The sequence below is a fragment of the Patagioenas fasciata genome, chromosome Z (genome assembly GCF_037038585.1).
Source record: "Patagioenas fasciata isolate bPatFas1 chromosome Z, bPatFas1.hap1, whole genome shotgun sequence".
In the NCBI taxonomy this organism is placed as follows: Eukaryota; Metazoa; Chordata; class Aves; order Columbiformes; family Columbidae; genus Patagioenas; species Patagioenas fasciata.
The window spans coordinates 65,191,512-65,207,411 of record NC_092560.1 but is presented as its reverse complement, the minus strand read 5'-3'; the positions used below and the strand labels follow the sequence as shown (position 1 = coordinate 65,207,411).

The 15,900-nt window shown below is 38.3% G+C and overlaps 1 protein-coding gene across 4 annotated transcripts in view; it reads right to left on the bottom strand.

Annotated features, from left to right (window-relative positions):
• ADAMTS12 (ADAM metallopeptidase with thrombospondin type 1 motif 12) overlaps nucleotides 1-15,900 on the bottom strand; it is a 171,404-nt gene that overhangs the window by 72,352 nt on the left and 83,152 nt on the right. For all 4 annotated transcript variants that reach the window (XM_071802790.1, XM_071802789.1, XM_071802788.1 and 1 more), the window contains exons 4-9: nucleotides 9,416-9,612; nucleotides 7,364-7,447; nucleotides 5,563-5,687; nucleotides 3,823-3,972; nucleotides 1,057-1,200; nucleotides 148-292 (exon numbers count right to left, since the gene is read on the bottom strand). In XM_071802790.1, coding sequence (XP_071658891.1) covers nucleotides 148-292; nucleotides 1,057-1,200; nucleotides 3,823-3,972; nucleotides 5,563-5,687; nucleotides 7,364-7,447; nucleotides 9,416-9,612 — 845 coding nt within the window. The remainder of the gene's footprint in view (nucleotides 1-147; nucleotides 293-1,056; nucleotides 1,201-3,822; nucleotides 3,973-5,562; nucleotides 5,688-7,363; nucleotides 7,448-9,415; nucleotides 9,613-15,900) is intronic.

The following is a 15,900-nucleotide window of genomic DNA, read 5'->3' as shown; positions in this document are numbered from 1 at the left end:
GCAACACCTGCACTGCACATCTAGTCTGTGAGACTCTGAACATGCTGCATTTCTAGTTAGCAGTGGAGGTTCACTGCCTGCACTTCCACATTGTTCAAGAAGCTTAAGTTATTATTAGGAGAATGAAGGAAAACATAGAGCACTTACATCCACATCTTCACAGAAAGTAGCATTGGAACCGTACTGAAGCTGGCACTGGTGATGCACATCATAGATCACTCCAGGAGCAATGATCGGGGACTTCAACACTTCTTTTTGGGGGATATCATCCAGACAGTATCCCCACCCACGGCTAAAAGATAAAAATTGCATTAAAACAAACCAACAAACAAAAACACAAAAAACCCAAACAAAACAAACCAACCAACCAACGAACCAAACAAAAAAACAGAAACAAACAGAACCACACTTTTTTGGTACTTTTGTAAAGACTTTCAATATCTAATTCTTAATGGTCATTTCTACACAGCCTTTGGAAATAGTACCTCCAGATTCCAGCTAAAATAATCTAAATTGCTGCTAAAAACAGCACTCCATCTAATCAGGGAGGGTTACAAAGGCAAAATATAGTTTGTCAAAGTAGAAATAATATGAGGTCACTACAGTTCGCAGAGTGGCTTCAGAGCACACAACAGGCTCTGCTTAAAGTTATACCCTATTGTTGCCTTTAGAAAGAACATAACGAATTTGAACAAGTAGTTGAATTCAAGCCCATGTCATTGTGGCCAAAGGCAAGGTTTATGATGTTCCATTAGAGTTCTTGATGGAAAGGCTTCTTTCTTCCCAATAACTCCAAAAAAGTGCAGGTTGCATCACACCTGAGCTGATATGCCAAGACTTTAGTTAACTTCCAGAAAGTAAGAATATAATGGAGCTTTTCCCAAATACTAAGTGAGCAAGAAACCTAGGGTATGTTCTCCATGGGAATTAACTCAAGCACACTACAAAAACCCACATCTAGTAATGTAATAATACAGGATTTCCTTTAAACTCTGCATAAACTTCTCATACACAATTGTACTCATTCCAGGGAAATGTTACAACCTGACCACTCACTCTAGGAAACGTGTGATGTATTCCTTGCTGCATTGGGACCAGGTGAGTGGAGTAGGATCATATTGCAACTGTCGGGACATAATATATGGGCGTTTTCCAGCAGGCTCACAGTCATTTTCTTTTCCATCGTGCTGGATACCAAAACTGGAGATTAAAAAACAAACAAACAAAGCAACAAACCTAGTAATTCCAGCTGATTGGTTGTAGCACAAAATCTATCTATGTGTTCCACGCTGTGCTTAAAAAAGACTCTATGGTTGCTTCTGACACAGGTTGCTTGTTCCCCGGTGGGCTGTAGATAACTTTTACTAAAAAAAGTACATAAAGGATCTGACCCAAATTCTAGAAAACGTCTACATTCCAACAGGCTTTCAAACATGCCTGTTAGGCACAGCAATATCATCCAGCACAAAACAAATAACAGACTGCCAGAGACTATATTCAGGAGTATTTTTAAGGGAATCAAAACACTATTATACAGTTGGGCCAGGAGTCACAGTTTAAGCCCTAGTTACGTTAAAGTTGCTAATGCTAGGAGCTTCCTAGCTCTTGGAGCCCAAGTACTGCATACTTGTACCACTTTAAGATCAGGCTTTGTCACATTGTCTTACAGAGTCTTGTAATCACGTCTATATTGCTTGTTTCTTTTTAAACCTCTTTTAAGACAGAGATGCCGTTTTCCAAGTTACTGATCATTCAGTGAACAAGCCTCCAAGTTCCAGTCCTTCCTAATTAGCTTTTTCAAACTGTACCTTACAAACAGACCTCCACAGCAGGTCTTCCCAACACGGTTCTCTGAGCTTCCCTGACTTATTAAGGGATTTCTTTATTCAACAACTTGCAAAAGTCATAAACATTGAAAGCTTTGGGTGGGATCCGGCTGATTAAACATACATTCCTCCAAGTCATTTCATCATGAAGGAGATTATCTGAAATACTAACATACAAAGATATTGATATATGAAGATGTTGACATCTACACTGTTAACATCTGAAGGTGTGTAAGCCCTTGTATGAAAGAGCAGCAAAAACTGACTCAGGGTGTGATTGAGTCACGAATAAGACAAAGTGAGTTCAAACCACTTAAGACTTTGTTTCTGGGAAATGTAATTGTACTATGACTCAAATGTTCCAAAAGCAGGGCACAATTTCAGTCTGAATAAACTTCAGTAATGGATCTGAGGTATAAAAGCAACTGTATCCCCTCATTGACAGGCTCTTTTCCACGAACTGTTGACACAGGAGGCAGTGAACATTTAGAGGGACAGCATGGGGAAGAGTTGACTTTTGACATCCATCTAAGGAACGTGTGCACAGCTCTCTTCTCATTTTTTTGTTCACCTGTTTGTTGACTTTTACTGTTCATATTTGAACTTTTCAACACTCATATTCTAACACAGCTTTAGGGGAGGATGGTTTCATGTTAACAACAAACCATACGGTATTCAATTTTCTTTGTGGAGACAATTCTTACAGACACGGCCCTGCATCACTCCTGCAGAGGCAAGTGTAGCAGTACTTTGTCCCACAGCATCCCAAGAACAATGAGTTGCCAGCCACCCAGCCTAGACCAGGAGAAAGACATACATAGCTCCGTGGAGAAGAAGTGTCTTCTGCTAAATAGTGCTAACAAAAAAAGCTCCCTGTCAGCAATCAGTTGTGGGGATCAAGTAATAAAACCCAAAGCTCCCAGATGCGGTTGTAATTATTTCAGTATTTTTTACTTATACTACTTCCTTTCTGGCAAGTGAGATGTTGAATAAGGAAAGGCCAGTTAATGGGTGACAGGGTCAATACTTCATTAATCTTTGTATCAAATGATGATGACGATTACTATTATTATTTCCCACGAGGAAATACAGACTTCATACTGATCTGTGGTTGGGTGCATAATGAAAGTACCATGATTGTAGATACAGCTGTGAATGTGTCACCTAGCCAAGCAATATGGCCCAGTTGAAAAGTGCAAGCATTGTAGCCAAACTGGAGTATCCATGAGATAAATCCGTACCCTTGGGAAAAGAACTCAGTGTCAAAACAGGTTCAACAATCAGATTTTTCTCATGTGAGTTTAATAAACCAACTAACCTGCCAGAACACCCTTCGAAGATGGAAATACTGAGAAATCTAGTTTCAAGCAAAAATACCCAATCATAAAAAACGTTTAGCCATGTCCAAGGCTAATCACCCAGGAACTTCAGTTGACTTGACCTAAGTGTATCCACAATAGGAATATTACTATATAGAAGATACCAGTTATGAAGAAATGCCCCAAAGTGACTTCAGTTGTTTGTCAGAAAGGAGAATAAATATTTGGTATTTCCACTAAGTTTGACTGCTTGAATTAAAAATGGTTTCCACCTAATCTGCAATATTGAAATATTTCGATACAATGAAAGAGATAGGTTTTATATAAACTATCTGGATTCATCTGGAGACCATCTAAAGTAATCACAAATTCACTGTATGCTTTGAAAAATTAGGATGACTAAGTGACGCTTCTATATAGCTTAATTATTTCATCCTGATGCATTGCCCCAGTAGACTGTTAAAAGGTGGAGACTGAATAGATGTAAATATAAGAAAAAGGTCAGAGGTTTAAGAATCTCTTATTCCTTTGCTTAGGAAAAAGAAGCACAGTTTTGATTTAAATAACAGAGACATTAATTCACTCATTTTGTTTCTGTCTGGTGGTTTGAGTATTAATGTACAAATAATAAATTTAACTCAGCTAGTTCTCCCTTCCCCCTCCACTTTAAACTGTACCTGTGTCCAAGTTCATGAGCAATAGTGAAAGCCAATGGAAGGCCAGAATCTTCATTGATATTACAGCTTCTGTGAGGTTGACACATGCCTGACAGGTGAGACAAACCTAAGGTTTCACATGGACGATTCATGCCAGCACAAATGTCCTTTCTAGAATCATAAAAAAGATTTGACATTAAAACAGCTTAAAAGCAACAGTAGAGTGTCACACTGAGTGGTAAGTCTCCATCTCACAATGTACTAATGCTAATTTGCATTTTAAGCAAAGCATAATGCCAACATTTTTACACATATGCAAGAACAACGTACATTTGTTCTGCTGCTATCATACTGCTATAATTTCTAGTCAATATTTACATTGCTGTAGTGCCTAAATACATATGTTTATTGTCAACTTGCATAAGAAAAAGTTTTAAAACTTCCACCTCTAACAGCATTTTTGTTATAGCACATCCAAAGTTTTCTAGTACATGCCTGATGGTGATCCCAAAGTCTATAACCTGCAAAGGAGGAAATGAGACAGATCCCCTGTGAGGGTCAGGGTGTTTTTTCTTCTCCCGGTTCAGTCAACATGGTGAAGGCAGCACAGCTGAATCCCAGGCTCTTTGCCCAAGGAATATCCCACTGTAAGAAAGCCTTCTCCTGGGGTATGTGGCAGATCAGAGATTTTGATCCTACACAGCAGCACTGCCAAGTATGATGCATCTGTAGCTGTTGAAGGGCTAGTGGCTATCCAACAAACCCTCAACCTCATTTAAGGGAAGTGTTTGAAGCTAGTTTATTTGGAGAGGTAAACCACACATCATTGTGAAACTTCTTTTTCTCATTCTTATTTTAAGACTTGTTGATTCTCTAGTGTACTGCACCACTTTGGGGGAGTGGGGAATTGTGGCTTTGTTTGTTTGGTTTGTGTAACAGACTTTAACTTTTGACTTTTTTTTGCACACCTTAAACCCAATCTCTTCTCTCAGTTGTGTCCAAACTGGATCCATTCTTGTGAATCTTTAGAAGTTCTGTTTCATGCACTGCCACAAAATCCCTGTGTAACCTCAGTCACCACCTTTACGTTTCCTGTGCCTCCCTTGCTCACACATAAAAATGTTTTGTGTCTCTTTAGATATGTAGATAATATTTTAAAACCATACACTTTGAAGCTTAAAATAAATCACTGTATTCACAAAATCCTCCTCCATTCTGAACTGTATCTGTATATTATTTTAGGATTTGTCATTATGGAGTTGTTCCTCTGTGCACTACGTTGTTTTGGTACATTCCCTTAAAGGAGAACAGAGAAGTGACTGAGTGCAAAATGAGAGAGGATCAAGCAGGGAAAATGGCATGAGCTCTGCAAATTACTAGTCTCTTGGGACATGCAGATCTCAATTTCCTGACTAGGATGCATCTCTAATAAAAAAAACCTACATGCATACATGAAGTGTTCTATGTACTCTGAAAACAAATGAAAAACAATCCTGTTAAAAGGTACAGGAGCTCTAATTTTAGCCAAAGTTTTATAACATAGCTCATATTCTCTACTTGTATGAGTGTCAAGCATGCTCACACTATGCTATTTTTCATTAACACTGCGTTTCAGAAACAGCATGTCTTCATCAGACCACTTCACTCCGTTCTGTGCGGCATGAAATAAAGGATGATATAAGCCTGTAAAAAAACACTATCGTAAAAAAAAAAAATGCAACTAAGCAATAGTCAGTCACAGCCACTGAACTGCTGTCATACCTGGTCAGGAGGACGGCCACGTCATGGTGTGTTGGGTTAACGTCACTCTTGGGATTGACACTCTTCTGCCATTTGCAGAAGCTGGCCAGTGTCTTATCAGCATGATGAACTATCTTCAAGCCTTGCTAATGGGAAATGAAGGAAAATATTATTGTAAAGACCACAGTGCATTGCAATAATAAGTCAGTGATGTTAGCTGTTAAGCCAGGTAATTTCTGAAATGTAATTGGTTACGTTTTTGCTTAAAGCTAGAGCTATCATTAGGACAAATGACATGTACTTATCTAACATCTTGAATATTAAGTTTAAATGTTGACATTTTTGTAATGGTGCAGCTAAAGGAAAAGTTAAATGTAGAAATGTACATATTTTTTGGAAAGTGAGCTTCATAAAATCCAACACAGAACTGAAACCTTCAGACAAACTTTTTACATTCTCTTGAAAGCCAGTTTTCCTCTAAAGAGAAGGTAAAGATTAATTAGTAAGGGACTTCATGCTCAAGTTTGTCACTGAACAGTATGTGAACAATCTCATGCTAAAGGAACAATTATGCTTCAAAGGGTGTATTTCTTTCACAATATTTTTCAATTCCAAAGAGAGACAAGAATTTTCTTCCTCATCTTATTATATGGTATACATGCAAGTTACTTAAATTTCTTCTGAAAAAAAAAATGTAAAATACATTCATTCAAAAATATTTTTTCCCATTTCTGGTCTTGGGCATTCACTGTATGTTGTCTCAGCTTAATCTACTTAACTTTAAACTTCTTACAAAATATCTAAAAACATTGGTAACAGATAGTAACTTCTGGGTAACTTAAAAACAAATTTTTAAAGTTGCCCAACACTACTGCTTCCAACACTGCCATGCTTAACTGAACAGGAATCCATGGTTTATTTTCAAAATAGCCATAAAAAATTTAGGAAATAATCTTCACTGGAGACCACCATGGACTTCAGGATCCAATTGTCCTGTTAAGATGTGAACTACAGTCTTTGGCCTGCATATTCTTACACCGAGGACTATTAAGATAGACTTTATCCTAATAATTACTTCAAAAGATATAACCCGGGTCTATGGCTTGGTTCACTGCTTTCAATAGCATTGGGACCATCTGGCTTGTGGTCATAAAAATGAGAAAATACCCCCAATGTGTTCCTGCAGTCAGAGCAGGCTACGCCGTACAGAGTGTTTCAAGAACAACTATAAAATGATGACAATCAGCATGTATTTAAGCGTGTAGCAACATATTTGTGAATGACAGACATCAGAAGCTACCAATATATAGCTAGTTCACATCAATTAGCATCTACTCATTTATCATTTTTGAGTTTTGAAAAAGACCTAAAAAGAAAAATGTGTGTTGGAGTTGCACAACAGATTTACCTTTTCAGAGTCCTGCAAATACTCTAACATTAGTCTTTATAATGCACTTCAGGTAATGCTAGTTAATTAGATTCTGAGCAATGACACATACATTAATTTCTGTTTCTCATCTAGTCTTCCCTGGCATCCCATGTTTTTTTTGACACTGGGGAGATTCCATTTCCCCATTCCTAATTTGCCCATTTTAATTACATTTTCCTTGGTGATTTTGTGCAGAAATACCTAAAATCATGAGCTAAATACTTCACTGTCTGGGGCAACATTCGTTCAAAAACCAGAAATGCCAAAGATTAATAGAAGAGTAAAACTAACACACTATTTTAAACAAATAAACCCTTCTCTCCGTAACTATGACTCAATGCATTGAACTTCCAAGTTTCACAAGTGAGATTTTGAGGAAAATAAAAACCTTACCTCCTCCTCCTCAAAGAGGATGAGCCGGACCAGCACAATGTGAATTGCATTGCCAATACTTGGATCATGGAACAACCCTGCGACCTGTGCCAGAGCCAGGAGGTATGAGATTAACTGATTCCTCTATAGCAGAACAGGACTTTAGAGGGAAAACACGACATTTACTTCAAAGCACACTGTCCATCTTGGGGTAGGAGGCAGGGGTGTTGGTTCCTAAATCCTCAAAGCATTTATGTGTTTACTGAAATGCAGCAGATGTTAGAACTTGTGCAATGGGCAGCTCTGCCAAAAGAGTGATGATACAGGATTTGGCAAAAGTTACAAAGCTAAAGAGCAAAAGCAGGTACAAGATTATTTTATTATACATCCATTTCCCAGATAGAGAAATGCACCAATTTTGGGCCTGTCTCCTTCATTGTCATCTAAGCCACTTCAGAGTTCTTGAAAAAGCTTAGCAGAGAAGAAAGTAATATTTAGAATCATGTAACACTGATGGAGAGGTCTATTGAGCGTGCATAAGAACCAGCTTATCAAATAATCCTGTTTTGATTTGATAGGAATCAGCTTCTGTCACAACAAAGCATAAAGAAGTCAATGCCAGGCAAACAGAAATCAGTTAAGTGATGGATACTTGTGTTTTCACAGGACAGATGTGGATGGTAGGAACAAAAGCAAGGATAATGAATCCATTAAAAAAAAATCCACATTAACAAAAAAAAAAGAGCAAAAACTGAACTCAGCAAAAATTTGACCCAAATAAAATGTAATAAACATCACCACAATGTTGAATTAGGCAGGAGGAAAGGGAAAGAAGATAATCGTAATCTATCTGTGAGCTATGCCATATATCACAAGAAATATTAACGCAAATGGATGAAATGGATTTTGTTTAGGTCAAAACTCTTTTGGAGAAGATTGTTAAGGGAGAAATTACCAAAATAAAGTGGAAAATGTGGTTTTGAATACAAAGGTCTGATTTGGATACAGGCCTTTTTCAAGGTATTAGACTGGAAATTGAATCATTGTGGGTAACCCTATCATCTCTGGTAGAAATTGCAGGAAAAACATTAAGACTTGTTTGTTCCTGATTCAGATCATGGCAGGGTTTTATTCTACATACTTTCCCTGTGTGAACAACACCTCACATGCTCAAATCAGGTTTGTGTCTGTTTAGAGAGGCTCACTGCTTCAGTAGCTAGCCAGGCTGCTCAGGTACAGTCAGGAACATACTGTGTAAACACAAGGGAGGAATCAGTTTCCATGGCTAGAATGACACTATGATTAATTTCACACATACCATGATAAGGACATAGAAGAGATCCTCAATAGACTCTCCAAGGTCAATATCTACTATGATACAGATAAGAACAGAAGACATATCTGTAAGTAGCCTCACTATTGCTTTTTGCAGGTCTACTTACACTTTGAAACTTGCCACTCAGGAAAACATCAAAAGTTAAACTTTTCTTTTTTTTCTTTTTTTTTTTTTTTTTTTAATTATGTGGACTTTGTATTGGAAGCAGGACACTGATCCAGAAAAACAGCTGTATTGCTTTTAACTGGGAGAGTCAACTTTCTTCATAGTAGCTCTTATCGTGCTGCTTACATTTGTGTCCAAACGAGTAACACAAAATTATAGCTCTTGCTACATTGTGTACTATGTTCGTACAATTTCCAGTGGGCTCCTGTGTGCACTTCTCATCCACAGATACAGCAAAGAATCCATAAGTTTAAAACTGTAGAATTTCTGTTGCTGTAGTTACCTGAAATCATCCATAAGCAAACAGGGGAGATAGGGAATTTCAGTGGAAAGAAAACTAATGCTAGCATTTAGAGCTATGAGACTTCTCTCACTTCGAATCCAGAGAAAAGTGATGTCTATGCAAAACATAAGGAAAAAATGCTTTAAAATACCAAGTTTTAATGAATATATATGAATGATACTCCATTTCTTTTAGTGCACAATATTACAGACTTGCTTCAAGGTGATCTGTTAATGAAGTTAAAATTTGCTTCATTCATCTAGCTACAAAAAGGAAATACTGTACATACCATATTCATTATAGTGAGGATATATGATTCCACATGGTCACTTCCATGATATTCAACCATCTTACTGTCTGCAACCACAAGTGTCTCCACCCATCGCTCTTTGCTGACAGAGCGCCGAGAAACCTTTCTGACAGCCATATGATCTTGTTCCCATTTCTCCCTTCGATGCTGCTGCTGTTCGAAAAAGCTGAGGGTATCTGGAAGAGTAAGAAGCAATGCTGGCTTCAAAATGTTTTCAAGCTTGATTTGAAGTGTATGGCTGTAAAGCTTGCAGACAGAGCAGTAGCAATCAGGAATCACAGGACAATATAGGTTGGAAGGGATTTCTGGCTGCCACCTACCTGACCAAGCAGGATCAACTCCAAAGTGACACCAGGAAGTTGATGGCCCTGCCCAGCAAAGTTCTGAATACCCTCACAGATTAATTAAACATGCATCCAGAAGTTAACCCTACTCAAACACAAAGGATTAAGATGCAAGACAGAAACAAGCTTAAAAAATTGGATTGGGAATGCCATTTTCAAATAATTTCTCTTCTGGAGTTTGGCTTCAAACTCTGTAATGACACCAGTTCATAGTCTAAGAAAATGGATAACCTTTCTCCACAGGCAGCTCTTACTCTCAGCAGGGTGACACGTTAAGACTCGTCCCTTGGCACACCATGAACTGTCTGTTCTGTGCGTGGAAAACATCCCCAAAGAGCAGGAACGCTTCACCAGTAGGTGTCATCTAAACACCAGGCAGCACACGGCTGCAGGCTCCTCAGCCGCTGTCACCTTGTCTGACTGACAGGCGAGACCTGATTAGCGCTTCCACTACAATTTTGGGATCTGTGCATCCAAATCCTTTCCAGAAGGCACACTTGCTCTGTAGAGTTGCTAGCAACCTTGCACTGCGCTCAGTGGTGCTAATTGCTCTCCAATCACTTTAGCTTTGAATGCCAGCTGACTGTGTTACCAGGGAAATAGCAGGAATGTAAATATCACTAGGCCTGAAAGAAGTGAGATGCCAGTTTGACAGCAAATGGTGGCATTTTTCCAGCGCAGAAGCCAGAGAAACACTTCTACAGTGCTGGGATTCCTTGAGTCCTAGAAAGGAACAGGAGCACTTGTTGCTGTTACAGATACTGCAATAGTCCTTTGGTATCTCGTTTACAGAAGAGGATGTTCTTATTCCAGAGGAGGCAAATTCCCAGACCAGAATGACAGCTCCTGCCTCAAAGTGCCTACAGTCTGTCCAGCATAAGTGCCACTACTGTGTGGCAGGGGATGGATATCCAGCATTACCTCTATCTCTAAGCACTACCAAGTGTTAAGGGACAGTTAGCCAGACCATTCTTCCCTTGGAGAATGGCTGACATGGCAGCTAGGTCTCAAATCTTGTGTTCATGCCTTCAGGAGGTACGTTGTGGCCCTGGCATGGGCACACTGATTGCCCTTTAGAAGATCCAAGTTCAGCCAGGATGTACCACGGTGTCTTGCATGTCTACAAAATGTGGCACCTTTGGACCATTAATATCCAATTAGAATGCATATAATACATCTCCCAGAGTAAAAAAGTAATTGATATCTTGGCTTGTTGTATATGTACAACAGAAGATGTATGTATTTTTACAAATGGGTTCTCTGAGATCAGCCTGAAAGATGCCTAGAAAAAGAGACGCTGGTACTGGTAACATTTTATGTATAAAACTGAAATGCCACATTAATAACCAAAAGCACAGCAGCCACCTTACATATTAAGAGCAGAGTTGTGATGCACAAGTGTGCAGCACAGCATTTCCATTAGTTGACACACGCACTGTGACCAGTTAGCACTTCATTGTGGTACCAGTTCAGGACCTCAGGTGGCACCAGGTACAAACCACCAGGAAGCACTCAAGTCTGCAAACCTACCCCAGCCAGGTTCACTCAGCTAGATGGAAACCTGTACCTCCCTGGACCACCTTTTGAAGGACACTGTACAAAGGTGAATTAATATAATATGCAGAACGTAATGTATTCTACATTGTAGACTTAGAATATAATAAATAAATAAAATACACACATAGAAAAATATAGTTATAAGTAGATTTCTTTTTACATTAACTGGCATTTGCATTTCAAAAGATGCTTAAAGTACAACTTGTATTGGACAAAGAACTATAAAATTGAATAAACGTAATGAAAGCCCAATAAATATGTAAGCGTATCATTTTATAGACTTAGAATATAATAAATAAATAGAATATACAGATAAATATAGCTGTAAGTAGATTTCTTTTTACATGAACCGTCATTTGCATTTTAAAAGATGCTGAAAGTACAACTTGTTCAATGTTATGGTTCTTTGTTCTATACAAATGTAATAAAAGCCCAATAAACATGCAAGCTTATAATTTTTACTATCCACACACTGTCACTATAAAGAGCCCAAGAATATCAATTTCCATTGTGATTATCAACCCAAATCACTTGTCAGTGTCATCCTGCACACCCACACAAATAACTCTGTCCTGTAGATTTGTCAGCTAGTAAAAAAAACTAGTTAATAAAGAAAGTTGCCTTGCCACCGAGCCAAGGGACAAAGAAAGGCATACATTTTTGTATCTTAATCACAAAAAACGAGCTGTATGGAATAATAGCTCCTTGTCTGCAAGGAAGAATATAATTTGTGTGTAAGGACAAAGAAAAATAAGCGGGTGGTTTATTTGGGTTTGTTTGTTTGGTGTTTGGAGGGTTTTAAGAGGAGTGAATTTCACTCTCACTACTGTAACCTCTATCCCACTAACCAGGGCTCTGCACTTCACTCCTCCTGTCTCCCTCAGTCTTTGTTCAGTTACTGCAACAGTCACCCCTCTGAGGGGCTATTTATGAGCTGCATTCATTACTGTCTCTTGTGTATTTGCATGTTTTTCAGTATTCTTTTTTCTGTGAAGTGCAGTTCTCAGTATCTACATTTTTAAGCGGTTCATGCTGAGAAAAACCTTTCCCACAGCTACGTGGACAAAAAATTCTCTTCAGGCTGCTGATTAAGTGATTAATTTATGACAAAATAAAATATCACACCGGTTGTCAGGTTTTGTATGCACATTCAGCAAAGATCTTTTTTTGAATTGTCTCGACAAGTGATAGCACTAGAGGTAAAAAAGTCCAAAGCCACACAGACTGCAACAGTGAACAATCATGAGGGCAAAGGTTGGAGTCCTGGTTAAGCATGAGGATATGTACTGCAAGAAATCTCAGAAGATATTTCAGTTCTGAAAATTAATGTCAAGTAGCAAGACGACTTGCTGACTGCTGACAAAACTCTCTCCTCAGTGACCAATCTCCTCCAGTGTAGGGATTTCACTTGGAAAGGTGTCACCTCAGGACTGGATCCCTGCTGTGTGACGTCTCCTGTCAGCTTTTATGGTTAGATGAAGCAGAGGGAGAACATCTTGGAGGAACACTAACATACAGGCAACTATGAAGTGTGGTTCTACTTCTGCTTTTATGTTTCTCCAAATGATAACTGTCTCTTGCTAAGCTTTTAATTCTGAAGTAAAATAATCTTGCTTTTACCTTAAATTAGCAAAGTGTTGCTAGTTATTTCAGATTTGGTGAGAAATCCCAGGCATGAGCAGGAATAGAAGTCTTGACCAGAAACCCACCAGTTCAGGAATACCCATGAAGTGGAAGTAATGGATGGTCTGAAACCTCGTAATGTGCAGTGCTGTCTGCGAAAAGTCTGCTCCCCATACTGTTCCATCACAGCTGCTGAGCACAGAACACTCCACAAGTAGCAGAAGAGAAAAAGGGGGTTCTTGAACCCTGGGTGTTTCCATGTGTTTTTGAGAAAGATATATGACACAGGCAGGTATAGTGGTAGAGTCCTTAAGAACAGGAGTGAAAGTAGTGCTGTAAAGATACACTGACATTAAAGTAAAAGAAGTTTGGTAAGAGATTCAGCTAACAAACTGCATGGAATTCAAGCAGCAATACTCAGAAGTTCCTGTCAGTTCTGGGAGATAATTTTGCAGATGTAAGGCTTTTATTAGAAAACCTCATCAGCTAAATGAGTCACATACAATGTTCCATAAGTCATTCATGAGACCCTGCCATATCACTGCCTAAGCAGGAGAAATGGTGCAGGAGAAATGGTGCAGATGACAACATTCCACCAACTTCTAGTTAGAAATGGCTGATGAATTTCAGCAAAATGGTTCATTTTTAAAATCAAAACCCACTTTTTTTTTTTTGTGAAAATAAAAATGTCCCTGAAACTATCTATACTAATCCCATGTGACTAATTCAACAACATTCAAGACCCTTTACTCTCAGCTACAAGGAAAGATTTTAAGTTAACTGTAAGTCTCAACTATACATGAAAAAACAGTATTGTACAAACTTGTCCAGTACAGGTTAAAGCTGCAGGCCTTTCATTAGGTGACAAAAGAACTATATCAAAATTTGTCAGTTCCTATTAAGAACGAGCTTTCTAATATTTAAGAAATAATATTAATAGTGTCACTATAAAAACATTGAAGTTCTTCACTTTGAACAACTCTGCACTCAGAATGCTGCTTGACTATGTTTTTTTTTTTTGTTAATTTCTGCTTTCTTTTTCCACCCAAACTCCCTCAAAGAACAGATATGATTCACCTCACTTAAAGGTTTCCATATCAAAGGCTTTTTTCCACCTTTGTTCCCTGCAGGTGTTGCTCAAGGAAGAGCGCAGCATTCAATGCAACACGGAGGGAGCTCAAGGTGCTAACTGCACACAGCCACCTTTCAATGCCTTTGGAGATAAACAGGGTTTTGAAGAAACATGAAAATGTCTGGAAATTCTCAGAAGACGAGAATGCAGCCTATGACTGAAGGCTGTCAGGCAAAATATAGTAGTACTGATTTACATCTTTGCTTTCTAGCCTCCCCTTTCTCTTTGTGTAAGAACTCTTTCTATATTACTTACAGCCATATTGTTGCATCTCTGGATGTGAGGTATGAACACACTGTTCAGAACTTGCTATATTATAATTTTTCCTACAACCACCACTTTGTTCTAAGATGTGCCTTTAGTTTAAGTATTAACAAAAATACTATAGTTTTGCAGTGAGTTCTTCAAGAAGTCAACAAAGACTGTTGAAAGAGTCATTGTACAAGGGAAAATTAATAAACACACAAAATGATCATTAATAACATTAACCTATCACTAAAAAACATACTCAACTTCAACCATAGACTAAATAAAGGAAAGGCCGAGGAGTGACTCAGCTAATAAGAATTAAAAGGCTAGTAAGGCAGAAGAAACCAACGCAGTTTTCTAAAAAGTTATTATTATCCCATCAACTTTGGGCTAGACCTAACAAAGGACCTGGGATTTCCCAGGACAGTGCTCTAGACACCACACATTCTCCTCTTTCACTCAAGAAGGAGGAGAGCAACTCCAATATCCGATTTACTAGTCATTTACAAAACTCGAATACAGTAAGTGAATCCTTTCCCCTGTTCTAACTCTCTCTGCTGAAATAAATAGGGCAACTACCTAGAAAAGCTCAGTGAACACAAATAGACTAGAAATCTTTACTCATAGTATCTTCTTATACATACAGTCATGGTTACAAATATTCCTAACAAAACAAAGCCTGGATGCTGATGATGTGAGAAACAAGGGTTCATATGCTATATGGAAAAATTGTTGTTAAACAAGGAAGAACGGATATGAATTTAAAACAGAACAGGTAACCAAAACACCTCTTTTTATAAGTATTTCTCAAACAGGCTACGCTAAATCACACTAATGCTTTTTGAGTGTGAAGCACTGTTCACACAGGAAACTATTACAGCTATTTTATCACGTACTTCCCCATGTTGACAACTCCCAAGTCCCAAAAAAAAAACAAGCACAGGGAAAGAAAGCTTACAACTTTGTAAGTTTTGTTTAAATTTAACATTCCTGCTGTCAAAAACATGAAGTATCAGTGGAGTCACACCACCCAAATACAAAATGAAGCTAAAATAGGACCTGTGTTGACTGATGCACTTAATCAGATACTGCTGTTGATTGTGTCTGCTGCTCATTACCACTGATGCTGGAAGAATGGAATGATAAATGTTCTGGGCATCAGGAGGTACATGGAGAACAACGTCATGGGAAACAGTGATGCCTGGATCTGCCTACGTTTTACAACCACAATTTTCTTTCTGCCTGAATATTTTAATTTTTTCCCCCAAGGATTAAACTCAAGTCAAAAAGGGACAACAAACACTTAACAGCTGCATGAGATGTTTTCTTGGAGTACATTACTCAGTGTCATTTGAACTTTCCACTCTCATTCACTTGGTAACTTCAGTGGCTGATTCTTCTTATTTTAGTCAAAATATTAATGTGATGCATTAGAACAAAGTTATTTTTCTATGCATTAACCTAGTACTTGGAGAAACTTCATCTTAAGGACATGGTTTAGGGTGGACTAGGCAGTGTTAGGTTTCTGGGTGGGCTTAATGATCTTGGAGGTCTTTTCC